Genomic DNA, 27960 nt, shown 5'->3' with positions numbered 1-27960 from the left:
TCTACTTTTCTTTTCAGAAACCATGTCCTAGTGAGAAACAAACAACTTTCCTATTATGAATTACTAATTTCAAAGTTATAATATACAGAAAAAATGACAGACAAAAATCTTACTGTCATGGAAGAATTTATTCTCTTAGGATTTTCTGAACTTCCCAACTTTCAAGGGCTTCTTTTTATTACTTTTTTAGTCATTTATATAAGTATCCTGTTAGGAAATGGTCTCATCATTGTAATCACCAATATGGAACCTGCTCTCCAAATACCCATGTATTACTTCCTTGGGAACTTCTCCTTTGTGGAAATTTGTTACACATCAGTCACTCTACCCAGAATGCTTATGAATCTTTGGAGACAGAAAAGAAATATTTCTTTACTGTCATGTGCTGTGCAACTGTGTTTCTTCCTTATTCTGGCAGCCACAGAGAGCTTCCTCCTGGCAGTGATGGCCTATGATCGCTATGTGGCAATCTGTAAGCCCCTCTCTTATCCTCTAATCATGAACCGCAAGATGTGTGTCCAGATGGTGATTGGCTCCTGGGTCACTGGAATTCCAGTCTTCATAGGGCAGACATACCAGGTTTTCTCTGTACCCTTCTGTGGTTCTAACAAACTCAATCATGTTTTCTGTGACATGCCCCCACTATTGAAGTTGGCATGTGGAGACACTTCTGGGAATGAATTCTTTATTTATATTGATTGTTTCCTGTTTGCTTTGATTCCCTTTCTATTGATACTCTTCTCTTACATCAGAATCCTCAGCACTATTTTGAAGCTCCCATCAACCACTGGCAGATCCAAAGCCTTCTCTACTTGCTCTTCTCATCTTATTGTCGTATGCTTATTCTACGGTTCGGGTTCCATTGCATATCTGCAATCCAAGTCCAGTTACTCAGGCAGAACAGATAAGATCTTCTCCCTATTCTATATCACTGTGACCCCAGTGGTTAATCCTATGATATATACTCTGAGGAACAAGGACTTCATTGAGGCAATGAGAAAACTATTTTCTAAATGTATAGGGTAAAGAATAAAATAATTTAACTTGCATATTATTGTATCCTGAGGTATTTCACAAGTTTTTCTTCCTTTTTTCTCTTCTATATGCCTTTCAAACTCTTAACGTTTTCTCTTTGTTATATTAAATCATTTGGCATTCCTTTTCTCAATCCCTCCATGATATAACATATTGTTTTTATGTGTAATCAGAGAACAAACTTATTTTTGTTGTCATTGTGGTTGTTGTTTTCACACAATATTAATTATGGGCTACCTTTCCACCAAAAGTGTGAGGTTATGGAAGCAAACTGATGCATTGGATTCAACACCAGCCTTGGAATCAGGGGGACCTAAGTTCAAATGCAGCCTCAAACACTTATCAGCTGTATGACTCTGGGCAACTCACTTAATCCTGAATGCTTCCAAAAAAGAGTGTCAGGTCACCCTGACACCACTACCTCAATAATCCAGACCAAATTCATGAAGTATCTATAACAGGAACTTATATGATGACAATAAAAATATCTTCAAGGACAATGATTACAACTACAAGCTGAGGCTATTGAGAGATTTTACTTAAGTATGTCAGAAAGCTTCCTGTCCTATCTACATATTTTACTTAATGTTTCTAGATTGAAATGAGAATATTATCAGTTTTCTTTAACCTGAAATGTTGACTGTGGTTAATTAAGCTATGGGATGTGTGATTAGTTTGCATTGCACTAACTTCCTTGTTCATTGGAGATATACTCATTCACTAATAAATGTGACCTCTTTTATTGTTGTCCTTATATTGGGGGGTACACATAGCTGGATTTGGGAACTAGGAACTTTATCTCATTTCATTGCAGTGCTCACAAGATTCACCGATAAATTGAATCATTTTGTCAATATTATTCAAATGAACCACTGCACATCTGTTTGTTTACTTTTTAGCTAAAACACTGAGAAGGGAAAATATATTGTTTTTCTAAACAGTAGGTTATGGAAAAGTGTCTTTTCTATCTTTGTTTTGGTCAAATTGCTCTGTGTGTGTGTGTGTGTGTGTGTGTGTGTGTGTGTGTGTATTTAATAAATATAATATTGGCGCAAGATGATCTAAACCTTGGTCAGAAGTTTGCAAATGTCAGAACAGAAAGGCCTTTAGCACAGTTTTTCTTTGATCATAGCATTCAGGAGCTAGACTACGCTGAAAGTTTGCAAATTCCAAGCTTAATCCACCCCCTGAAAATCTTGAAAAAAACCAGAACCCCGAGAATAAAAAATAAGAAAAACAAAAACCAAAACAAACAAACAAACAAAACAACAACAGCAAGTATTCTTTCCGAAAGTATGCAGAGCCTGACCCAGATAAAAAGTAAAAATATAGAAGACATTCTTGAAAAATGAGTTGACTAAAAAATTTCTAAAAAAAGACAAAACTTGCATGACCTAGGACTTATCTCACTGATCCCCAAAGGAAAATAAAAACAGAAGAAAGTGACATTAAAATACATTAAGTAAAGCCCTAAGAGGAAAAGAAATGTTGACCTCAAGTTCAAATAAATTTCCTAGAATAAATGACACAAGCAAAAACATTTTTGAAACAAAAATTAAAATATAACAACACTGTAAAAAACAACCAATATTTTTGAAATGTATAATCAATTCTTAATAAAAGGGAACAGGAATGGTTACCCATAAAATGTGCAGAGACAAAAGATTTTGGATAAATGACAATATAGGCAATTGTTTTGATTCACTATAGCAATTTTAAAAAATTCTTTTGTTTTCAATGTCAGGAGTGTTGATAAGATGAGAGGGAAAATATTATTAGTTGAGAAATTTTGAATTAAAATATATTTTAATAAAATATAAATTTAAGGCAATTCAAATTTTGAGAAAATTTTAATTTAAATCATATTAATTATAATTTAATTTATATTTAAAACTTAATTTCAAAATTTCAAGTGAAACAAAAGTTTTAAGAAAAAATCAAATGATTTTATGAATAAAATATGAATACTAGAAGAACAAATTAGAAAAGTAAATGAAGCTTTGGATGAAATACTGGAAAGATGAATTAAATATTTTGTATGAAAGTTACAAAATTTTATGAAAATAATAAACTCCTTCCAAAATATAATGGGGAAAAGATAAGCAACTGGATTTGTGAGAAACTAAGATACATTACCAATAAAGACAAATACAGGAAAAATAACATAATGAATGTCATTTCAGGCACAAAATTGTGAATTGAAAAGAAGATAAAAGATAGAGAATTTAAGAATTATTAAATTACACAATAAATAGGACAAAAATGAGCCAGTGTATAATATTTTCTGAAATCAGGAAAATAAAATCCCAAGAAGTAATAGAAAAAAAATAAGCTGACAAAACAAAATACAAGAATTTTGGACATACCTTTAAAGTAGTACTCAATAGTACTCAAAAATCCCTAAAATATTATTAGATTAGAAAAGATAAATAATGAAGGAAATATGTATTCAGAAATTTAGGTAGTCAAAGCCTTTTTTTGTTTGAAAATAGAATTAGTTGACATATTGAAAAATAGAGGAAGAATACAGAAAACTGGTGTATATATCTTGTATTTAACAAAGCACTGGATAAACTATTTCATAACATTTTGAAGATATGGGGAATGGGTTAGCAAATGACAGATGTATTGAGAAATGATTGGATGATATTTTTAGATCATATTTATAAGCTCCTTGAACGTAAGATGGTGATGTCCTTTGCTTTCACCTGCAGAGGCAAACTAGTTTGGACTTATTAAACTCTTCTGATTTGTTCAGACCAGACCACTCATACAAATTGTAAAGCACAGCAACCCTTGACCTCACTCACAGAAAGGACTTGCCTAATATAGCTCAAAGACTGTCATTAGATACCTCTCTTGCAAAGTGATGTTGTTGTCATAATTTAATATCTATATCTATATCTATATCTATATCTATATCTATATCTATATGTGTGTGTTTACCCTGCATGCCATAAAGTTGTTTCTATACTTTAACACACTGTATGTTAAAATGAAATGAACAAAGCAAAACAAAGCAAAACTCAGTGACACGTATAAAAATAATAAATTCTTTGCTAGGACACCTCACTCCATCCTTCGAACAAAAAGAGAAATATAGCAGTGAATGCATAATTAAAATTGTTTTATGATTTTACATCATGACTATGATAGGAAAGAAGATCATCTGACTCTTTAAAGTCTTATTTCCTCAGACTTTAGGTACAACATAGATTTGATATGACTAATAACTTCTGATGCTGACAATATGTATAAGCCTAGTGTTGACCAGATAGATAGCTAGATAAATAGATGGATAGATAGATAGATAGATAGATAGATAGATAGATAGATAGATAGATAGATAGAGATAGATAGATAGATAGAATATGAATCTATTAATAAATGGATACAGCTATATTGACATCTAGATGGAGATATTTTACAAAAGCTTGTGAACTAAAATCCAAGGTTCATGACTAGAATTGAAGTAAAAATGAAGTACATCATGCCTTTGACTTCTTGCTGGTGACAGCGTATTGCCTTAGGAAAGGTTGCTAGGGGTCACTCTGGGTCTTCCATTTACCTCAAAACAACCACTTCCACCCAATGGCACTAGCCCACAAGCAACTTCCATCTCCAGCTGCCAGTCCGAACTCCCAGGTGAGATGTCGAGACTCTCTGGTGTAAAGAACATCCTCCCTTTGACTTCAAGTTTCTCATCTCCTGCTGTACCTGTACTTTGATGGTAGAAGAGTGATGACCTCCACTCAGTAATGAACATTCTCACACTTGGTCATGACCTTCACATACCATGGACTCTGACCTCCTGTATGTCATCCAAATTCCATTCCACACCCCCTACTACCCAATTGCACATTTCATTCCCACTCCACCCTGACACCCGACCACAACTGCTCTCTAAAAAGCTACTAATGTTCCCTTAGTTGCCAAATCCAGTGACCCATTCTCAAACCTCATTCTCTTTAACATCTTTGCAGACTTTGATGCAACTGATCACTGTCTTTTCCTTGATATTCTCATCCCTCTAGATTTTTCGGATATCACTCCCTCCTGCTTCTCCTCTAACTATCTGACTGCTTTTTCTCTATATCTTTTGCTGTATCCTTTTCCAGATCATGTCTTCTAAGTGTAGGTATCCCTCATTATCTTGTTTTAGGTCAACTTCTCTTCTCCTACTACTTCACTCTATGATCTCATCAGCTGTGATGTATTTAATTGCTATCTCTGTGCTCATGATTCTCAAATACACCTGCCTGCCCCAAACTCTCTGCTAACCTCAAATCTCATACCTGCAATAGCCTTTCAAACATTTCTAATTGGTTGTCCAGAAGACATCTTAAACTCACTATGTCCAAAATAGAACTCATTATCCTTTCCCATAACCCCCCACACATCCTATTACTGTAGAGGACAACACCATCCTACCAGTCCCTCAGGCTTGTAACCTAAGAATCATCTTAGCATTTTCACTACATCTCACCCCTCATATTTAATCCATTGTCAAGGCCTGTTGATTTTCTCCTCCCAAAATCTCTCATATATGCCTTTTCTCTCTTCTGATGCTGTCACCACTATAATGTTGACCCTCAGCTCATACCTGGATTTTTTAAATAGACTACTCTGCCTGCCTCATGTCTCTCCTCATTCTGATTCATCCTCCATTCAGCCACTAAAGTGATTTTCCTAAAGCATAGGTCAGTTCATGTCTCCCTCTGCCCCCCCAAAACCTCCAATGGTTTCCTAATGCCTCCAGGAATGAATACAAAATAATGTTTGGCTTCAAAATTCTTTATAACCTAACACCCTCCTGTTTTTCCAGTCTTTTTTATACTTTACTCCCTAATACATATTCTTTGATACAGTAGCACTGGCCTTCTGAGTCTTTCATGAACAAAACACTCCATCTCTTTAATAAAGGCATTTTTTCTACCTATCTCTTGTACTTGAAACTCTTTCCTTCCTCTGCTCCAACTACTTACGTCCTTGACTTCTTTTAAATACCAACTAAAACCAGCTTCTACAAGAAGACTCCTCCAACTTCTCTTAATTCTAGAGTCTTCTCTCTGTTAATTATTTCACATTTAAAATGTGTATAACTTTTTCATATATATACATATATGCATATTATTTCATATATATATGTATATATGCATAATATCTTCCTCATTGGATTGTAAGCAAAGTTTGAAGAGATGCAGGATTCTTGATTCAGCAAGAAAGTAGATGAAATTCAGTTTTATGTTGATAGTAAGAATCCAAAGAATGTTTAAAGTGACCTGAAGGCTATTTATGGGACAAATACCACACTTCTACCTTTTGTATTACTGTATAGAACAACACCATCCTACCAGTCCCTCAGGCTTGTAACCTGAGTCATCTTAGGATTTTCACTACCTCTCACCCCTCATATTTAATCCAATGTCAAGGCCTGTTGATTTTCTTTTTGCAACATCTCTCATATATGTCCTATTCTCTCTTCTGACACTGCCACCACTCTAGTACTGGCCCTCAACTCATACCTGGATTGTTGATATAGATTACTCTGCCTGCCTCAAGTCTCTCCCCATTCTAATTCCTTCTCCATTCAGCCACTGAAGTGATTATCCTAAAACATAGATCAGTTCATGTCTCCCTCTGCCCCCCCCCAAAAGACTCCAATGGTTGCCTATTGCCTCCAGGAATAAATACAAAATACTGTCTGGCTTCAAAGTCCTTCACAACCTAACACCCTCTTGTGTTTCCAGCCTTTTTTATATTTTACTCCCTAATACATATTCTTTGATAGATTAGCACTGGCCTCCTGACTCTTTCATGAACAAAACACTCCATCTCTTTGATAAAGGCATTTTTTCTGGCTGTCTCTTGCTCTTGAAACACTTTCCTTCCTCTGCTCCAACTACTTACTTACCTCTTGCCTTCTTTTAAGTACCAACTAAAACCACCTTTTATAAGAAGCCTCCTCCAACTTCTCTTAATTCTAGTGTCTTCTCTCTGTTAATTATTTCCCATTTATAATGTGTATAACTTATTCATATACATACATACATATATATGCATACATACATACATACATGTGTATATATATATATATATATATATATATATATATATATATATGCACATTATCTTCCTCATTGGATTGTAAGCAAAGTTTAAAGAGATGCAGGATTCTTGGCTCATTAAGAAGGCAGATGAAATTCAGTTTTATGCTGATAGTAAGAATCCAAAGAATGTTTAAAATTCCTTGAAGGCTATTTATGGGCCAAAAACCTTTGATGCAGCTCAACTACTTGGTGCTGATCAAGCCACATATGTCACTGAGAAGGCCAAGATCCTGTCAGATAGGCTGGACCCTTCTGTAGTGTTCTCAACAGACTGTCATCAACCAATGCTGAAGCTATTGAGCTATACCTCAGGTTGAACTCAATCCCTTTCTTGATGAATTTCCAACTGCAGAACAGGTTTTGAATGTCATTAGGCATCTCTAGTGTGGCAAAGTGCCTAGGCTGATTCCATTACAACAGAGATCTGCAAGGCAGGAGTCAATTGATCACACAAAAGCTGATAGAAATCTTCTGGGTTATATGGGAAGAGGAGGTTACCTCTCAGTAGATCAAAATGTCTCCATTGCCCTTCTACATAAAGGAAAAGGAAATAGGTTTTCCTGTGACAACTACAGTGTGTGTGTGTGGGGGGGTTGCTTCTCTTTTATTCATTGCCAGCATGTCCTCCTTAATTGATTGATCCACCACCTGGAAGATGATCATGTACCCAAAAGCCAATGTGGCTTCAGAAAGTCTCAGGAATTGTTTACATAATGTTTGCTGCCCAACAACTCGAAGAGAAATGTGAGAAGCAGAACAGATGTATGTATACAAAATTGGTCAATCAAACTTGATGTTGTGAGTTGTGACAGTTTCTGGAAGATCATGGAGAAATTTGGTTTTCCAGAGAAGTGCATCACTATTGTATGTTACTTCCACACCAGAATGATTGCATAGGTTCTATATAATGGACACTGCTCTTACAATTGAACAGTCGTCAATGGAGTGAAGAAGGGTTGCATACTTGTATCCATACTTTTAGCATTATGTTTTCAGTGATGTTGTCAGATGACTTCAATGAGGATGAAAATGGCATCAAAGTCAGCTACCACACAGATGGTACATTATCTAACTTGAAAAGACTACAAGTCAAGATTAAAGTGGAAGTAGAGTTGGTACATGACTTTTTTGTTCAAAGATGATTGTGAAATACAGCCTCTGAGGCTGAGATGCAACAAAGTATGGACCAATTCTCTGCTGCTTGTTATAATTTTGTCCTACCAAGAAAACAGACATTCTCCACCAGCCAACTTTACACCATATGTGGAACCATTGGTTATATCAAATGGAGGAATTTTGAATGTTGTGGATAAGTTCACTTACTTTGTCAGTTTACCTTCCAGGATGTACACACAGATGATGAGGTTGACTCACACATTGCTGGAGTTAACTCAACATTTGGGAGGCTTTGAAGGAATCTGTGGAAAAGAAGAACTATTAGGCTCCCTACCAAGCTGAAGGTCAACAGAGTCATTGTGCTGACCTCATCGTTGTGTGCCTATGAAACCTCGAAAGTCTTCCAGCACCATGCCAGAAAAATAAACTATATCCATTTGAATTGTTTTAAGACAATTCTGAAGATCACCTACCAGATAAGGTAGCAGACACTGAGGTTTTTCTTAAACTAAACTGCCAAACATAAAAACCCAAATTGCAGAGAGCACAATTCCTATGGGCTGACCATTTTATTTATATGCCAAATGTACATTTACCTAAAAAACTCTTTTAGGGAAAACTCACACAGAGTAGGCATTCATGTTGGGGTCAGCAGGAGTGATACAAGTACACTCTCAAGGTGTCTGAAGAAGTTTGGTATTAATGGTGAGAAATGAGAGACACTGTCATAGAATCATATAGCATGGTATGCCCACATCAAAGAAGATGTTCCATTAACAAAGATTTACTCTATTAGCAAAACAAAATTTCACCAGCTCCAAAGAAACATGTGATGGACAAATGTTGAGACATCTCCTTTCCAAACGGTCATACAGACTATTTGTGCCTGACCTGTGGTAGAGCCTTCTGAGCTCTACTGGTATGATCAGCCATAGCCAGACGCACTGCACATTGCCACTGACATCATGATGCCATTTTGCTCTGTTTCAAGGAAAAATGACAAACAACAATTGTTTGTAAGTTCTTTAAAGGAAGGAATTATTTTTTTGCCTCTTTTTGTATCTACAAACAGCACTATGCCTGACATATAGTAGGGACTTAATACGTGTTGATTGATTAATTGAATTAGATCTTCATAAAAAGTACACTTCTAACCAGGAATATTCTAAAAGCTTCCTTAAATGACTCATAAGATGGACAAATGCAGGGGCAGAGCCAAGATGGCAGAGGGAAAGCAGTGACTTGCTTAGCCTCTCCTCCCAAACCCCTCCAAATACCTACAAAAAATGGCTCCAAACAAAATCTAAAGCAGCGGAACCCACAAGAAGACAGAGTGAAACAAATTTCCAGCCAAAGATAGCCTGGATGATTGATTGGAAAGGTATATTGTGCCATTTGGGGAGAGGAGCGCAGTTCATCGTGGGCTCACAGGGCACAGCAACCCTGGAGCAGGCCTCAAAGGACTGAATCATGGGTAGCTGTGGCAATTTCCAGACTTCTCAACCCAGGAACACCACAGACAACTTAGAAGGTCAGTGGGAAAAGTCTGTGACTGCAGTGAGAGAAGAGCTAGGTCTCAGCCACTCCTGGAGGTGCGGTTATTTCCTGAGCTTTCAGCCCAAAGACTGAGGGGGAATCAAGTGGTTGATCAGAGGGGGATTGCAGGATTCTCTTTTCCAGAGCTGAGGCAGTAATCTCTTGCTTTGCTGGTGCTTGGATCTGTGTTCCAGTTCTGAGGGGAGGTCCTGGGGTGAGGAGGAGTGCTGGTGTGGTAAAGCTTGTTGTGGCAGTGGACAGAAAACACCTTGCCACTTATCATAGCACCTTGAAAGAACTGAAAATTTTCAGTTCCCTAGAAGTATCTCTGAAAACAGATGTACAAACCCCTCAAGCTTGTGGCATTCTCCACATTGGAAACAGACTTTTATCTTAACAAAGAGTTTAAAATTCAAGTAATTGGTTGTGATCATGAGTAAGCAGCACAAAAAGAGTAACACTACATTATCTTACTTTGGTGACAAAGAAGATCAAAACATACAAACAGAAAAAGATAACAAAGCCAAAGCTCTTCCATCCAAAGCCTCCAGACCTTGGAAGAGCTCAAAAGGGATTTTGAGAAGCAAGTAAGAGAATTAGAGGAAAAACTGAGAGTTTTGCAATAAAATCATGAAAAACAAGTCAACAGCTTGCTAAAGGAGACCCCCAAAAAAATACTGAAGAAAATAACACCTTAAAAAATAGCCTAACCCAAATGGCAAAAGAGGTCCAAAAAACCAATGAGGAGAAGAATGCCCTAAAAAACAAAATTGGCCAAATGGAAAAAGAAGTCCAAAACATTACTAAACAAAATACTTCCTTAAAAATTAGAATAGAGCAATTGGAAGTTAGTGATTTTATGAGAAATCAAGACACTGTAAAACAAATCCAAAAAAATGAAAAATTAGAAAACAATGTGAAATATCTCATTGGAAAAACTACTGATCTGGGAAATAGATCCAGGAGAGATCATTTAAAAATTATTGGACAATCTGAAAGCCATGATCAAAAAAAGAACCTAGACATTATCTTTCAAGAAATGATCAAGGAAAACTGCCCTGATATTTTAGAACCAGAGGGCAAAACAGAAATTGAAAGAATCCACTGATCAACTCCTGAAAGAGAGCACCAAAGGAAAATTCCCATGAATATTGTTGCCAAATTCCAGAGTTCCCAGGTCAAGGAGAAAATATTACAAGCAGCCAGAAAGAAACAATTCAAGTATTGTGGAAACACAATCAGGATAACACAAGATTTAGCAGCTTCTACATTAAGGGACCTCAGGGCATGGAATACAATATTCCAGAGGGCAAAGGAGATAAGATTACAACCAAGAATCACCTACCCAGCAAAACTGAGTATAATCCTGCAGGGGAAAATATGGTCATTCAGTGAAATAGAAGACTTTCAGGCATTCTTGATGAAAATTCCAGAGCTGAACAGAAAATTTGATTTTTAAATACAAGACTCAAGTGGAACATGAAGAGGTAAACAAGAAAGAGAAAATCATGAGAGACTTATTATGGTTGAACTCTTTACATTCCTGCATGGAAAGATGATATTTGAACCTCATGAGACCTGTGTCAGTATTAGGGTAGTTGGAGGGGAAAAAATTACGTAGGTATGTATAGATATAGATAGATAGGTAGATAGATAGATAGATAGATAGATAGATAGATAGATAGATAGATAGATAGATAGATAGATAGAAGCCACAGGGTAAGTTGAAGATGAAGGGGTCATATCTGGAGAATAAAATTAAAGGGTGAGAGAGAATTATACTGGGAGAAGGAGAAAGGGAGAGGTAGAATGGAGTAAATTATCTCACAAAAAAAAATATGAAAGAAAAGGCTCTTACAGTGGAGGGGAAATGGAGGAAGGTGAGAGGGAATGAGTGGATCTTATTCTCATAGAATTTGACTTAAGGAGGGAATAACATACACACGCAATTGAGTATGGAAATCTGTCTTACCCTACAGGAAAATGGGGGAGGGTAAGGGGATAAGGGAGTAGGGGGATGATAGAGAGGAGGGTAGACTGGGAAAGGGGGCAATCAGAAGCAAGTACTTCTGAGGAGGGTCAGAGTCAAAAGAAAATAGAATAAATGGGGAGGTGGGATAGGATTAAGGGAAATAGAGTTAGTTTTTCACAGCATGTCTACAATGGAACTGTTTTGTATAACTGCAAATATGTAACCTATATTTAGTTGCTTGCCTTATGAATGAGGGTGGGTGGGGATGGAGGAAGGTGGAAAATTTGAAAATCAAAGTTTTAAAAACACATATTTAAAAAAATGTTTTCACATGCAACTGGGAAATAAGAAATACAGGAAATGGGGTACAGAAATCCATCCTGTCCTACAGGAAAATTGAAGGGGAAGGGGATAAGAGAAGGGGGGTGGGATAGAAGGGAAGGCAGACTAGGGGGAGGGATATTCAGAATGCATGCCATCTTGGGGTGGGGGGAGGGTGAGATGGGGTGAAAATTTGGAACTCAAAATCTTGTGGAAGTAAATGTTGAAAACAAAAAAAAAAATAAATAATTACCATTAAAAAACAATACAAGACAAATGGAAAATTCATATCTATCCTATGAAATGTACCACATTTCTCACTGCACATCCAAGTTCCTGTAGGTTATGTAGCATATCAGCCTTAGCTTGAAATATAGCAATCTTTTTGCATGCACAACGATAAAAACCAAATGGGAATAAAACAATTGTTCATATGCTGAGTATTGTATTCCAAGGATGTATCAGATTTCGAGTAATATATTTACAATCCTAAAAAAAAAAAGAAATGGCTCATAAGAGCCAATTGTTTAATTTTCAGACTCACTTTTGTACTTAGGAAAGTGGAAAATACAAAACCTAAAGGGCAGATATTCTATTTTATAGATTGTCTATTCTTATGAAAATAATATAGAAAAATGTTAATAATTTGGACATGATGTGTGTCATGTGTACATTTTTGAGAGGTAATAGTTAAACACATGCCAATGCCCCTATTAATCTACATCCAAATTGGATGAATGTAAAGACTACTCTAGTCAACAGATCATGGAATTTAGATGTAGAAGGCACTACAGAGGTAATGTCACTCAAAACTCCAACTTCAGAGAACAAAACAAGGTCCAGAAGATTGATGTAAATTCCCCAAGACCATACAACTATTTGTGGAGAGATCTGGGATTTAAAACCATCTCCTTTGGTATCTTTTGTTACTTTATTGTTTTACCTTTTCACAGCTCAAATTCCTCCAGTGAATTATTCCAAAGACTCAGGGAGGAATTATAATTACTGATTTATTCCAAAGATAAATGTTACAGAAAAGAAGAGAACATTGATCAAATGATATTTGCATTTTTTGCCAATCAGTGAACAGAATCTTATTTAAGTCTTAAGTTTTTCCAGGAAGCCCTTCTTAGTACTCCTTAATGGGTTCTCCATGACATTGTTTTCAATTGATTATCTATTTTTTCTATGTACATAATTATTCATATATCATCTTCTTAAACTGTGAGCTCCTTGAATGCAAATTTTTTTTTAAATTTTCTTAGTATTCCCCACACTTATAGGAGTACCTGACAAAAAATAGGAATTTAATAAATACATTTTGACTAACTAAAATCCCAAAAAGCTGAACTCATGCAGCAAATTGAACATAAATACGCTTTGGAATACTGGGTATTCAAACTCAGATCTTCTAATTATATAACCATTCTCTTTGGATTATATACTGTGTAGGCAAAAACAAAAGCTAAAAAGTCTTTACTTTTGAGGAAGGCTTGAAATCTAGCTGGCTGAGATGGCGTGTACACATGCAAATATTATATAAGACTGTAATATATTGTCTTATGTGGAAGATACTTGTATTCAAAGGGATCAGCAAAGGTTTCATGGAGCAACTGATATTTGAATTAAGCTTTGAAGGAAATTGAATTCTAAGAGCTAGAATGTAGAAGGGAAGGTAATCTACTCATAGGGGTGAAGTAGTGAAAAGGCCAGAAAGATTGTCATTTGTTAGCAATAATATTAAAAGTCATTTCACTGGGTTGTAGTGTCCATCAATAAACATGTATTAAGTGCTTACTATGTATCAGGAACTGTTAAGCATTGGGGATAGAAATATGAAAAGGAAAAATAGTCCCTATACTCAAGTACATTATAATATCATGTACCCAGAGCTCCTTCCTTGTGTTCAACAGGAAGTGAAAGAGATTTTCCTCCAGAAAGGGTTGGAACTGCTCAGTGAGCAAGTGAGTAACCTGGAGGAGCTGCCTCTGAATGAGCATCATGACATCATCCAAGTGAAGACAAAGAGAATGAGTAGGTGGCTAACCTGGTGATTTTCTGCAATGACATTAAAATCAACTCCTCTGCATACAGCAGTATCCTGGGTGTTCAAATGGCTGGTAATGGTGCCTTATGGTTAACAATCACTTCCAGGTGGAGGGAGTCAGTAATATCTGTGCCATTGGGAACTGTGCTGATGTGAAGGAGCCCAAGATTGTGTACCATGCTGGACTACATGCCAACATTGTTGTGACCATCATTGTCAACAGTTTGAAACAGAGAATGGGAAAAGTCAACACACAAAAAGGAAGCTCAAATGGGGTTTTTTGGCACAGGACCATGATGAAGTTTAAAGGAGTGCATCCAAGTTGGAAATGAGAAAATGATTGAACTGGACAACTCTCCTTCTATGGAGGTTTGGGGAGCAACTTTTTATGCCACCCTCCAAGAAAAGCAGCAGAGTGTGCTAATGAGATGTGAGTATCAAGGGTGATGTGACTTTGTAGGATGGTGAAATTTCCAATCAGGATATTCAGTAGGGTGTGATGGTGAATTCTAAAGGAGTGCAGCTGGTAGGAAATATGTGGGAAGGGGAATAGTGTGTAAAAATTAATTCATCTCTGCTCCATTGGTGCATGAATATTGTTTCAGTAATCTTTCTGTTCTGGCATCTATGACATAATGACCGACTTCAACCTGGATGTGTTGGCATGAAATACTGGACCATAAAACCTAAATAACCCATCTACTCATTGATAAATCAGTCAAGCAAAAAAGGAACAAGCATTTATAAAATAAGTGTTTATGATATCCCAGACAATGTGCTACACACTAGAGGTTTGAGGACAAAGAATAAAATAATTTCTACCTGCAATGATGTTACTAATTATAATGATCTAATATATAAGTATACAGCATAAATTCAAAGTTAATCAACACTTTTGTGTGATCAAGATCCAGCAGATCTACCATCCACCCTGCCTCTTTCTTTATATACTACTTCCCCAATTAGAATGTGAGCTCCTTGATAGCAGAGAATGTCTATTTTTCTATTTATATATGCACATAGCAAACACTTACTGAATGCTTTTTTCATCCATCAATAATTCAGGAAATGTTTAAAGAAAACTGCTAACTGACGACATGAGCAGGGAAGAAGAGGGCATCCCTATACTTGCAAGCTCTGTTTCTTCTGACTTCAGATCCAGGCACATTATACCATTTCCAATATTTAAGTAGAGAGGTCTAATTAAAGCCAGTCACTTATAATATAATTAAACTTATATTTATTAAATTTAGTAAAGAACTTGAATAGACCTTAGAGAAGGAAAGAGGGATTCACAACCTCATTCTAGGAGGAAACAAAGGCAGCATTATTATTGCATGGATTATTAAATTCTCCATCACTTTGTAAATCTAGACAATCTGAACAAAGCAATAATATATAATTTGTAGCATTTGCCAATTTGAGACATAAATGCTCACATTATAATGTGAAAAATAAGCTTTCATAAACTAGTTTGAACTGTCTCCAATATAGTATTGCACCAAGAAGTCGCAATGCTGATCAGTATTTGGCAACATCCACTCTCAACTTGTGGGCCCAAATTTGTATCATTCATTGATCAATTATATATAGATCATATTATTTACGTCTAGGTGACCTTAAAGATTACATTATTCAATCTCCTATTTTCAGAGATAAATGAATTGAGGCTAAGAAAAGGGAAGAACTTTTTTGCAAAGTCAAGCAGATAATAAGCAGAAGAACTGGTTTACAAGTCCATGTTCTGTTATTCCAAAGTCAACACTTCCTGAATGAGCAGTGAAATTGGAGTCAGAGCACCTCTGTCCAAATCTTCCTCACACCATTTATTACCTGAGTGAATTTACTCAAAACATTTGCACTCTTTGGGGCCCAGTGCCCTCAACTACAAAATGAGAATGTTAGATAATATGATCTCTGAGCTTTCCTCCAGATCTAAAACAATGATTATATAATCCTATTAATGCACTATAACAGCTTTTTAAAATCTAGGGAGACAGTCTTAGTTAGATGACTGCATTTATTAGAATTTTTTATTATAATTGTGTGTAAACTAACATGGAAACTACATTTTACCCTGCATAGCATGATAAAATCATAGAAGTTGTTGAGATGCATGCCCTCATTTTCAGATGAAGGAACATAGGCTTAGAATGATAAGTGTCTAAGGTGAGACTGAAACTCAGGTCTTCATTACTACGAATCTACTTTGTTTGTTTCTTTTTGTTATTGTTGTTGTTGTGACAATAACCCTGTGAGGCTGGCACTACCGATAATCTTTTCATTATTTTGCAGATGAAAAAAATGAACCTGATTGAGGTGTAATGACATGCCAAGTTTGCAAATACCCTATGAGACAGAGAAAATAATCCAACTATATTTCCCTAACTCTAACCTTAATATTTATCTCTATCCATGAAGATGTCTTAATAATTGGTATTTTTGAGCTCTAGACTCAGAACAAGACCTTATTTCTCATTTAAAACAGTAAAAATTGACCTGTAAAAGTCTTCATCCCCAGAACGTAAGGGAAGGGTGGAATACTCTCTATTTAAAGAGTTCTCCTTTGAATTCAAAGACAAATTTTGGTAGGTGGATAATCACTGACACACAGTTTGGTGGAATGTACTGGAAAGTTTTTGTGCTTAACTACAAAATAATATGGTGTAGTGGAACGAATGTGGATGTTGGAATTGAGTCTTGGATTTGAATCCCCCACTTAAGAGTGGGGTAACATTTGACAAGGCATATAAATTATAAAGTTTCACTTTCTTAATCTGAAAAGTGTGAGTAATTCCTGTAATAGTCACATTACCACATTACTGTGATATTCAAATGAGAAATGGATTTAATGAGGTTTGTAAACCTCAAAATTCTATATAAATGTAAATTATTTTAAATGTATTCATCAAAGAAAGCAGCAGCTGAATGAAAATTTCTAATCTGACAAAAGTAAAAACATTATTTTATTATTCCAATTTCAGTGTTTCTGAAACACTTTCTGAAACATACTTTCTTACTGTTGTTTACTTGTAATAATCTCTACTCTCCTTAACAGTTGAATATTCTATGATCCTACTTGAGTTCCAAAGAAATATGAAATTTAATATAAATGATATGAATCTCTTGGATCTGAAAGAGATCTTCTTGACTGAGATGGCATTTACAGTTTTCACATTTAATAGTTCTCTTTACAAATCAGATTTTGTCCAGGACAAAACACTGAGGAGTACGAAATCATTTCCTAATGTAAGGGTCATTGTGATAATATTTATTATGGGTAAAGAAAATGAGTGAAAGAATTAAATGAGGCATAAATAAAAGGTGGCAAAAGAAAAGGACAAATATTATATAAATCTTGTATGTGCTTTGGAAATATTTGAGTAAAATATCTGAGTTAAAAAATCATAAATTTGAAGGATGCTGTAATTACCAACCAACACCAGGCACATTTTCTTCTTCAAACTTCCTGTTTCATTGAAGAGGAGAATGAGATCCTCATTATTTTCTAGGTTTTGAAAATATTTTTGACAAAACATTCCAACTTTAAGGTTGACAATTCACTATGGCTACAAGCAAGGAAATCATGAACCCTGTGAATTTTCCCTAAAGTGTTTGAAGTAAATATAAATGGATACTGGGGAAACATAAAAAAAAAAGGTTCCACATTCCTCAAATTTCCAACAGAAAACCTCTCTGCTGCTTTCCCTTTCAATTGATTCTGAAATTTTAGATAATATGCTATAAGGATGAATTGGGCAAATATTCATGCCTACTCTCAATTTAAGGGAAGATAGATGGCAAAGACTTCAGGGGAATAATTTGGAGGATTCTGTAGTCTAAAATTCAAGAAGAAAATTCAGTCGAATAGAAGAAGAAAACCCTTAAAGCTGATTTTTTTATCATAAAAAGATAAAAGAGCTTGAGGTGGATAGGAGGGAATTATTTTTAATAGTGTAGGTTACTATTTTTAAAAGCGCAAATGCCTCTAGAGACAGATAATAAATAATTAGCGTAAGGTGATAAATATACAAAGGGACAGAGGAAGAGATATATTAAGAAAGATCAAGGAAAATATTGGCCCACTATTATGGGTAGATGAGATGATAATAATTTGCAACAGAAAAATGATAAACTGAAATTTGTTTTATTCTTTTTTTCCCCAACAAGAAAAAATGAACATCAGAAGGAAATGAACACTCACCTTAGAGTAAGGTGGAAAAGGAGAGGGAAAAACATTTTTTGAGCTCTTACTATGAGAAAGATACTGTACTAAGAGATTTACAAATACTATTTCATTTGATCTTCACAATAACCCTATGCTGTAGATGCTGTTATATCCCCATTGTACAGGTGAGGAAACGGATACACAGGGTGTCTGACTCAGTGTTATACAGCCAATAAGTTTCTGAGGTTGGATTTAGACTCAAGTCTTTGTGATTCCAGACCCAGTGCCCTACCCATGGTGTCACCTGTGAATGGTAAAATGGGATTTTCATGTAAATTACTATTCTTGATTACATTTCTAATAATTTTACTGATTAATCTTTTGGAACAACAACTTAGCATACCTTTAACCCAGTCCATTTTTATGCATTGCAGCATCTTCTTATATTGCTGTGGCATGAAGTACTGTGCATGATCCTCCCCCTTTCACTGCTCACAATGTGATCACAGGACCTGAGTTGTCACTGTGTGATCTTGGTAAAGTCACTTAAATTCTCTGGATTTCAATTCACCTAACTGAAATATGAGATGTGTGGAATAAATGGCTTTTAAGGTCCCTTTCTAGCTCTCTATCTAGAAGAATATGAAAGCAGAAAAGGGAGGAGGAGGAGGAGGAAGAAGAGAAAAAGAAGAAAAGTTGGAGGAGGAAAAGGAGAACAAGGATGAGGAAGATGAGAAAGATGAGGAGGACAAATAAAATGATAATGATGGGGAGAATAAATATCACAGTGTCAGAAAATCTTCATCAAGATGAAGCATTGTTACACTAAACTAATGTCCTTCATTATCAGGGATGTTCAGATGATAAGGAAACAGAAGTCCTTGAGTTTAGACAATATTGGCTTCAATTTTAGAAAAAAATAATTCAATAAAATTCCCCATATATTTTTATGTAATATTTTTGAAGACTTGGGAATGGTATTCACAACTGCTTGAATGAACAGACTAAAACACACACCATAAAAAAAAGGTTGTATGTCAGTTTTAAAAGTGATTCCTGGCAGACATTTCTACAGATTTAGTTTGATTTAATAATTTATCAGAGTTGAACATAGAGATGACACATTTAACAAATTAGTCAATTACAGATTGTTGGGAGAAAGCAGTGTCACCAACTCACTGGATGTCAGTCACTATTAAAAACACAACCATTCTTTATGTTGGTCAAATTTAGAACATTGGATTCATTCTTGTTGTTTCTTTGCGTTTTATATCCACTAAATTGCTAAGTTTTGTTGATTCTCCCCTCTGTATCTCTCATATATGTCTCATCTTCAATTATACAACAATCACCTTGATACAGATTTAAAAAGAGAGAGAGAGAGCACCTCAAATTTCAATAGATGGTACTTGAAGGAGATGAAGATTTTGTATGAAAGTTAATTAAATAGTTATATATTCTACTATATATAGGTTTATGCCTTTTTATTTATTTTCACATCAATTCTTTCAGGTGAGAGATGAACCTAATGTGTGTTATGCAAATCTATGCATTTACTATTGTTTGCATTTTATATATAAGTAAATTAAGTCACTAGAAATCAGTATCACTTAATTGGTATCACAAAGCTACTTTATACAATGTCAAGATTAGAATTCAGTTCCTATTCATCCTACCTTCTACCCAGCAATGTTGCATTTCCTCCTTCGTGACTGGTGCATAAAAATATATCTGGTACTGAGAGTTAGAAGAATTTAATTAAATTTATAAATATTGATATGATGATGATATTACCTAGAGTCAGTGATCAAATAATCCCAAAGGAAGGAAAATATGTCAGGAGCTGGGATGAAATTGTATCACATTTTGAGGATGTCAGTATCTCCCTTCTACACTCCCATTCTCTTCTTGGTAACTCTCTCTGCATGTTAAAAAAAATAGTAATATCTCCTTTCTATATTTGCCTGGGCTAGTCCTCCATTACCAGTGTCTCAGATAAGCTTACACTCCTAACAAATGACTACTATTATGTCCATACAAATAGTTTCCATTCTCTCAGTGATTAATGCTCTACTAACTACCCAGTTAGAAAAACATATAATAAGTAATTATCTGCATTAGTGACCTATTACAAATTAATTTATTATTATTTCTAGAGTTTATCAAAAAGATAATGAATTAACACAAATAAATTAATGTAAAATTTAGAGATTTAAGCATCAATTGGAAAGTATGAAATTTGGGATAACAATCTAGCTAGTGGTCCAGAAATCTTTTCCTAAAAACAGTCCATTATAACAATGAACATCTACTGAACACCTATTCTGTGCCAGACATTATGCAAGGCATACATTTAAGATGGCATTCTCACTTTCAAAGTATTAATAATCTAACTATTGACATTAAATATAAAAATGTAATTGGGCAACTAAGGCTGTAAGGTGCTACATAGTAAATTTCACATCAATAGTATAGAATGTAAGTTTTCTAGAAATTCAAACATAGAAGAGACTGCCTGGATTTGGGATGAACAGAAAAAGCTATAATGTTACAGAACATGAGAAACCTGAATTGTGCTTTGAAGAGAAATATTCACATTGACAGAGTATGCCTATTTCTACCTCTGAAATGTGAATTAGAATATGGAATATACTTGAACATATGCATATTCACATATGGGTATGTGCATACCCATGCATCTGTGTATAAATAGGTATTGGTGTACTTGTAAAGATACATAAGTGTATGTATAGACAGGCACACATATACTTATGTTTGTATATGTGACACTATATAAATACACATATGCACAATGTGTACTTTAGTAGTTATACATACATGTATACATATATGCAAACATGCAATGCAGATATACTCCTATACCTTCATGCATGTGTATGTCATTTGCAAATTTATTGAACATAGTACCTATGTCTTTAACCAGTCATTGATAAAAATTGAAACAGTCCAGAGTTAAAGGGAGACTTTTAGGGAATCACACAGCTGAAGACCTACTACCAATTTAACATGGAAACATAAATATTTCCTGGTCAGCTAGGCAATGATAGATCCATCCAATTGTATATCTTAATTTATATTTAAATCTTCACAAATATCTTATGAGATATTTGATATTTCCCAAAAAGTTTTGTTAATTGCTAAGATTTGAAACCAAAAGTGATTAGTGATGACTCAAGGAAGAAAAGATACTTTTTATCAGTGAGGTACAGATTTGACATGAGGCAGAAGGATTACACTTTTTCTGTTTGCTCTAAAGATATTATCAGGAGCATGGGGAAGAAATTTCATGGGAAAAATAAGCTTTCCTCAAGAGATGCTGGGTTCCCATTCCTTGGAGCAGTCCATTCAGAGACTGTATTGGGCACTTGTCAGGTATGTACAGTTGAGGTTCCTTTTTTGTAAAGGCTGAGAATGTTAACCACTGACATCCCTTTCAACACCCTACTCGATTTTGTGATTCTATAATGTAATACTACCCATTCATTTTTTAGAGATGGAAATGAAATGCCAAAAAGGAAAAAAAGATTTACCAGTGCTGACTTCACTATTTTCACATATGGAAAAGAGAAAAAAGGAACATAATATCAGGAACAAAATTTCATTCTCATTATGGAATTTATTCTTCTTGTATTTTCTGACCTTCCCAATCTCCAGGGATTTTTATTTGGTGTCTTGTTAGTCATCTACATGAGTATTTTGATAGGAAATGACCTTATCTTTGTCATAACCAAGGTTGATCCAGCTCTCCAAACACCTATGTATTTTTTTTCTTGGAAATTTTTCCTTTGTGGGAATTTGTTACACATGTGTCAGTCTCCCAAGAATGCTGATGAATCTTTTGACATAGAACAGATATATTTCTGTAGTGGCTTGTGCCCATCAGCTTTGCTTCTTTCTTATTCTTGTTGTAACAGAGTGTTTACTGCTGGCTGTGACGGCATATGACTGCTACGTGGCCATTTGTAGGTCTCTGTACTATCAAGTCATCATGAACCACAAAGTGTGTGTCCAGCTGGTCATTGGCTCCTGGGTCACTGGGATGCCAGTGGTGATAGGGCAGACCTATCAGATATTTTCTCTACAATTCTGTGGTTCTAACAAGCTCACTCATGTTTTCTGTCACATGCCCCCAGTGGTGAAGCTGACCTGTGGGGACACATTTGTAAATCACCTCTCAGTCTATGCTGATGCTGTCCTCTTTGCATTGATTCCCTTTCTGTTGATACTTGAGTCCTATGGAAAAATTATCTTGACCATCCTGAAATTGTCATCAGCCCCTGGAAGACACAGACTGTTCTCCACTTTTTCTTCTCACCTCATAGTTGTCATCTAATTCTTTGAGTCTGGTTTCATTGTACATTTCAGTCCTAAGTCCAACCACTCAGGAGGATTAGATAAAGTTTTCTCCCTGTTCTACACCATTGTGACACCAATGTTTAACCCTGTGATATACACATTAAGGAACAAAGATGTCATTGGAGCAAAATGCTATTAACATTTTGGTGTAAGATAGATGATAAGTAAATACATTATAGTAGATATTGGTGATGATATTGATGGTGATGATGATAATAGAAAAAGATAGATACATGGATAGATTATATTAAGTGGCTATTGTGCAAGGTACTATGCTAAATATTGGTCAGTTAGGTGGTGCAGTGGATAGAGTGCTGGGTTTAGTTGCAGGGAGGGCGACCTAAGTCCTGGAGACCATCTAGGTCCTCGGATGCAGACTTTAGTCTGAGCCCAAATTTTACAGAACAAATCCTTTTATTAAGAGGATTTGTTCTGTGAAGTTTGGACCCAATCAAAGGGTCACAGTTGAGGACCTAGAGGACCAAATGTGATCTACAATGCACATGTTCTCCACCCTTGGCTAGAGTTGGGAAAACCTCAGTTCAAAACTGACCTCAGACACTTGTTAGCTATGTGACCTTGGGCAAACCACTTAACCCTGTTCACTTCAGTTTATTTATATGTAAAATAAGATGGAGTAGGAAATTACAACTAACTAAGAAACATTTATACCTCATATTGTGACTTCTATCTCTATTGACTAAAAGTTCACACACTAGTTGATTTTACTACATAATTCCAACGTTTCTACAAAAGGACAAATGTTTTTATGGATGACTTAGTAAGAGGGACTCACAATATGCATGCCTGGAAGCAGGATAACCAAGGCTTTGCTTGGGTTGAAACCAGCAGAGTATATTACATGTGCTTTCAAACTGGATCTTAATCAACCCATTCCATCATTACATTTCTTATATGGAGCGAAATCAAAGCTATCCCCCACAATTCACGTGAAGATTCAAACATGGGTATTCTGTTCTCTGATCCGTTGCTTTTTCCCCACAATTTAGCAACATTCTGCCTCACTTTTCTTTAAAAGTTTTGAGTTTCTTCCTATGAATGAGGGAGAACAATTATGTTTAATGGTGTTTTCTGCCACAGAGATGGAAGGTGCTGTTAGACCATGGTGAGAATTATCATCCAAAGGAATTGAGTATAATCACGCAGTGGTTTCATTACTTATAACAAGAATTGGCAGAGAAACAGCACCTATTCTTTGTAAAGTGTTTTTTTCTCACAAGAATCCTGTGAGGCAGACAAGCTATCATTTCATAATCCCCAAATTGCAAGGTATTCAGAAGAACATAAACAAATGCTTCAAATCCCTAATAATAAGAGAAACACAAAACAAAACAACCTTCACATCCTGCAGTTAGGGAAAAATCACCCACAAATGCAGCAATGCTGGGAGGGATGTGTGGAAAGATAGTCATACTAATATATTGTGAGTGGAGCTGTGAAATGTTACAACATTTTGGAATTATGCAAATAAAGTCAGTAAAATATCCACACCTTTTGAACCAGAGGCTGCATTACTGTGCTTATACCAAGAGAATCCATCAATAGGAAAAGAAGGTTCTCTTATGCTTGAATTTATTTTAGCAACACTTTTTTGTGATAGTTAAGGATTGGAATCAAAAGAGATGGCCATCAATGACTAAAGAAATTACCACCATTAATGTAATGGAATATTACCGGGCTGTAATCAGTGATGTGTGTAAAACAAAGCCAATGCAACCAAGATTAAGAGGGAAGCAGAAAGCTGGGAAATAATTTTTACAACCAGCATCTCTGTTAAAGGCCTCATTTCTAAAATATATAGAGAACTGAGTCAAATTTATTAGAATATAAGTCATTCACCAATTGATAAATGGTTAAAGGATATGAACAGGCAGTTTTCAGAGGAAGAAATTAGAGATATGTATAGTTATATGAAAAAATGCTCTAAATCACTATTGGTTAGAGAAATGTAAATCGAAATGGCTCTGAGATACCACATCACACCTATCAGATTGGCTAACATGACAAAAGAGGAAAATGATAAATGCTGGAAAAGATGTGGAAAAATTGGAATACCAATGTGCTGTTGGTAGAGTTGTGAACTGATCCAACCATTCTGAAGAGCAATTTGAAACTATGCCTAATGGACATAAAATTGTGTATACCCTTTGACCCAGCAATACTACTTCTAGGGCTGAATCCCAAAAAGATCACAAAATGGGAAAAGTACGCACATGTAACAATATTTATAGCAGTTCTTTTTGTGGTGGCAAAGATTTACAAATTGAGGGAATTACCTTCAGTTTTGAATGGCTGAATGAGCTGTGCTGCATGACTGTGATGGGATATTATTGTGCTATAAGAAATGATGAGCAGGTGTTTTTCAGAAAAAAAAGCCTTATAATGACTTATATGAACTGATGCATAGTGAAGAGAATAGACCCAGAAGAATGTTGTACACAGTAACAGCAATATTGCTCAATGAAGAAATGTGAATGACTTAGCTCTTCTCAGTAATACAATGATCCAAGACAATCCCAAAGGACTAATGATGTAATATACTATCTGCTTCCAGAGAAATTGATATTGTTTGAACAGAGACTGAAGCATGCTATTTTTTGCCTTCAGTTTTTTTTTTCTTTTTTTAGGTATCCATGTACGAAATGACTAACATGGAAATGTTTTACAGAATTGTACATGTATAACCTATATCTGATTGCTTACCACCTCAGGGGGTGAGGGTAAGGAAGAAGAAAAGGGTAGAGTTTGGAACTCAAAATTTCAAATAAAAAAGTTAAATATTAAAAAAGAGAGTACTTTATCCTTTATTTATTGCTTGCTTACACAACAACCCCATCAGGTAAGGATAGCTAGTTTCATCAAATCCTGAATTATATATCATGTAAGTGAGGCTGAGATCATGCTACTTATGTACAAACTTTTTATTGTCACATACTTAGAAAGCAGTAGAACCTAACCCAATGCAATGGGTCCCTGACTCTAAGCCCAGGGCTCTTTTCATTTTTCCATACTTTTTTATTAATTAATGCTTAGAGCAGTGGACCTTCATCCATAAGATCTGACTCCTCATTAAAAACAAAAATATGGTCAGGAAGAGAAATTGTCTCCAGAGAGTAGAGTAGGGAAAGAATCCTTTCTATTAAAGAGCTTTGGTTCCATTCAATTCAATTATCTTTTTAAATGGGAGTTTGTTTTTTGTGACTTGTCACTGTTTCTGGAAATTATTAATACTTACAGGAGAGGCCATATAATACAGTGGGAACAATGTTGAATGTGAAGGGAGAACTGTGTTCACTGGAAATTAGAAACATATTAGTAGTCTGACCTTGGAGAAATCACTTGTATTGCTTGAGTTTCATTTTTTTTCCTCTGTAAAATAAGGATAGTTATGCCTATAGCACTAATAAAAAAACAACTTTATGAAAATAGAATTGATGTGAGAAGGGATGTTTTCTAAAACCCATAAAGCACTACATGAATTACAGCTAAATGTACACAAGATTTTGTTATATTAATGAAGGAAACCATCAGAATATGATTTTATCCCACAAAAGAAAAGGTAAGTAAGCTATAGTCTATATCTCTAACTTTAATATCTCTCCCTTTTGACTAGAGTTTATTGTGATTAGATGATTTCTAAGCTCTCTGACACTAGAGAAATCAAAGATCTTACTCAGATACCAAGATTCAGTAAGGACAAAGGAAATATTCACATGAAATTCTAATAACAATCTCCTCTTCCAGAGAAGGTTTATGATGTGCAAGCACTTTGGTTATGTAATTATGAAGCCTTATTAAATGAAACTAAACCATGGACAGGAAAACATTTGGAAAAGAAAAACAGCTCTCCCTTTCTCTCTCTGTCTCTTTTTGTCTTTTTTTCTCTCTGTCTCTTCCTCTGTCTTTTGTCTCTGACTCTGTCTCTCTCTTTCTCCCTCCTTCCATCTTTGTGTTTCTCTGTGTCTCTGTTTCTCTTTGTCTCTCTGTCTTTAACTTTCTCTCTGTTTCTCTCTATCTCTGTCTCTCTGTCTCTGACTCTTTTTCCCTTCCTCCCCCCCCCCCATGGGACTATTCTCTCATTATCCTTATTATTATACAGATGTGTTGAATTAGAATAGGTTAAACAAGGTACTAACAATGAGTGTGAGATATAAAGGAGGAGATTTATTTTGCCTAATTATTCTTTGCTTAGACTTTAAGGAGTGGTGTTATTTTAAATGTGAAGCAAGTAGTTCTAAAGGTCTCTTCATGTCTGGGGAAATCCAGGTAGATGGCTTGCTTAGTCCCATATTTCCCTTTAGTTACAAACTGTGTTGACCAACACATTTCTCCTATAAGATGACTAACCATCTATATTGATAGACCAAGGGAGGAGCTCCCTACTATCCAAATGGATGCAGTCCATAGAAAAAAATAATCAATTTTGTTAAATATTTCTCTTTAGCAAAGATTTTACAAGTAAGACTTATTTGTCCCACTTGAATTTGATTTTTAAAAACTGTCAACTTATCAATGGTGAGACTAGGGCAGAGAGGTCATTGAAACATAATTTTCCTTGGTCTTTCAATATGATTTGGGGTGAGGTTAGATGACTCTCTGACACATGGAACTAACAGAGCTGATGTTCTGTGTTCTGTAACTACTTCTCTTACCACTTTATTCATGACTATTGTGTTTTATATTATGGACATTTCTGGTACAGACTTCATCTCTAAACCCATAGTCATTTTTATAGGATGTCATTTATCTGATCTTAGGATCGAAACCCACTCTTTATCACATTCCAATGCTACCATGAGTTGGTGGTTACCTAGGTTTTTCCAGGCACTCTGCCTTCCAATGACTCAAAAGACATAGACATTGAGAGACACATATTTCCCCAGTATACTTAAAATGCAAGACCTGCCACAAAGCATTTTACTCTGCAGGAAATTTATTTACACTGGACATAGATTATCAGGTCAGAACCAAAAGTATCTGCCTAACCAGATCTGAATATATAAATGAAAAAGGAATAGAATGAATTGAGAAGAAAATGATGTCATTCTCTGATGTTTATGTTTACATTCTAAAATATTTGACATCAAAAGCTTTTTTGTAGTATCAATAAATTATGCTTTCTATATCAATTCTAATTTCTAACATTCCTTATTGAGAGTGGAACAAAAAAAATGAATTTTTCAAGGTGGGGCTGGTTTTGTACTTCCTCAATAATAATGACTACAGTGATAGAGTCAGAGTATTTAGAGCTAGAAAT

General features: G+C 35.3%; 1 protein-coding gene across 1 annotated transcript; it reads left to right on the top strand.

Annotated features, from left to right (window-relative positions):
- The first annotated feature begins 81 nt into the window (after positions 1–81).
- On the top strand, positions 82–22659 carry LOC114031605 (olfactory receptor 10AG1-like). Its single transcript, XM_027846738.1, has 3 exons — positions 82–1022; positions 4571–4680; positions 22241–22659. The coding sequence occupies exons 1-3, from the start codon at positions 94–96 to the stop codon at positions 22657–22659; spliced, it is 1458 nt and encodes a 485-aa protein (XP_027702539.1). The 5' UTR covers positions 82–93.
- Positions 22660–27960: the final 5301 nt, after the last annotated feature.

The sequence above is a fragment of the Vombatus ursinus genome, unplaced genomic scaffold (assembly GCF_900497805.2).
Source record: "Vombatus ursinus unplaced genomic scaffold, bare-nosed wombat genome assembly UNPS02015184.1, whole genome shotgun sequence".
NCBI lineage: Eukaryota > Metazoa > Chordata > Mammalia > Diprotodontia > Vombatidae > Vombatus > Vombatus ursinus.
The sequence above is the reverse complement of the archived record's forward strand: the minus strand, read 5'-3'. Positions and strand labels throughout refer to the sequence as shown.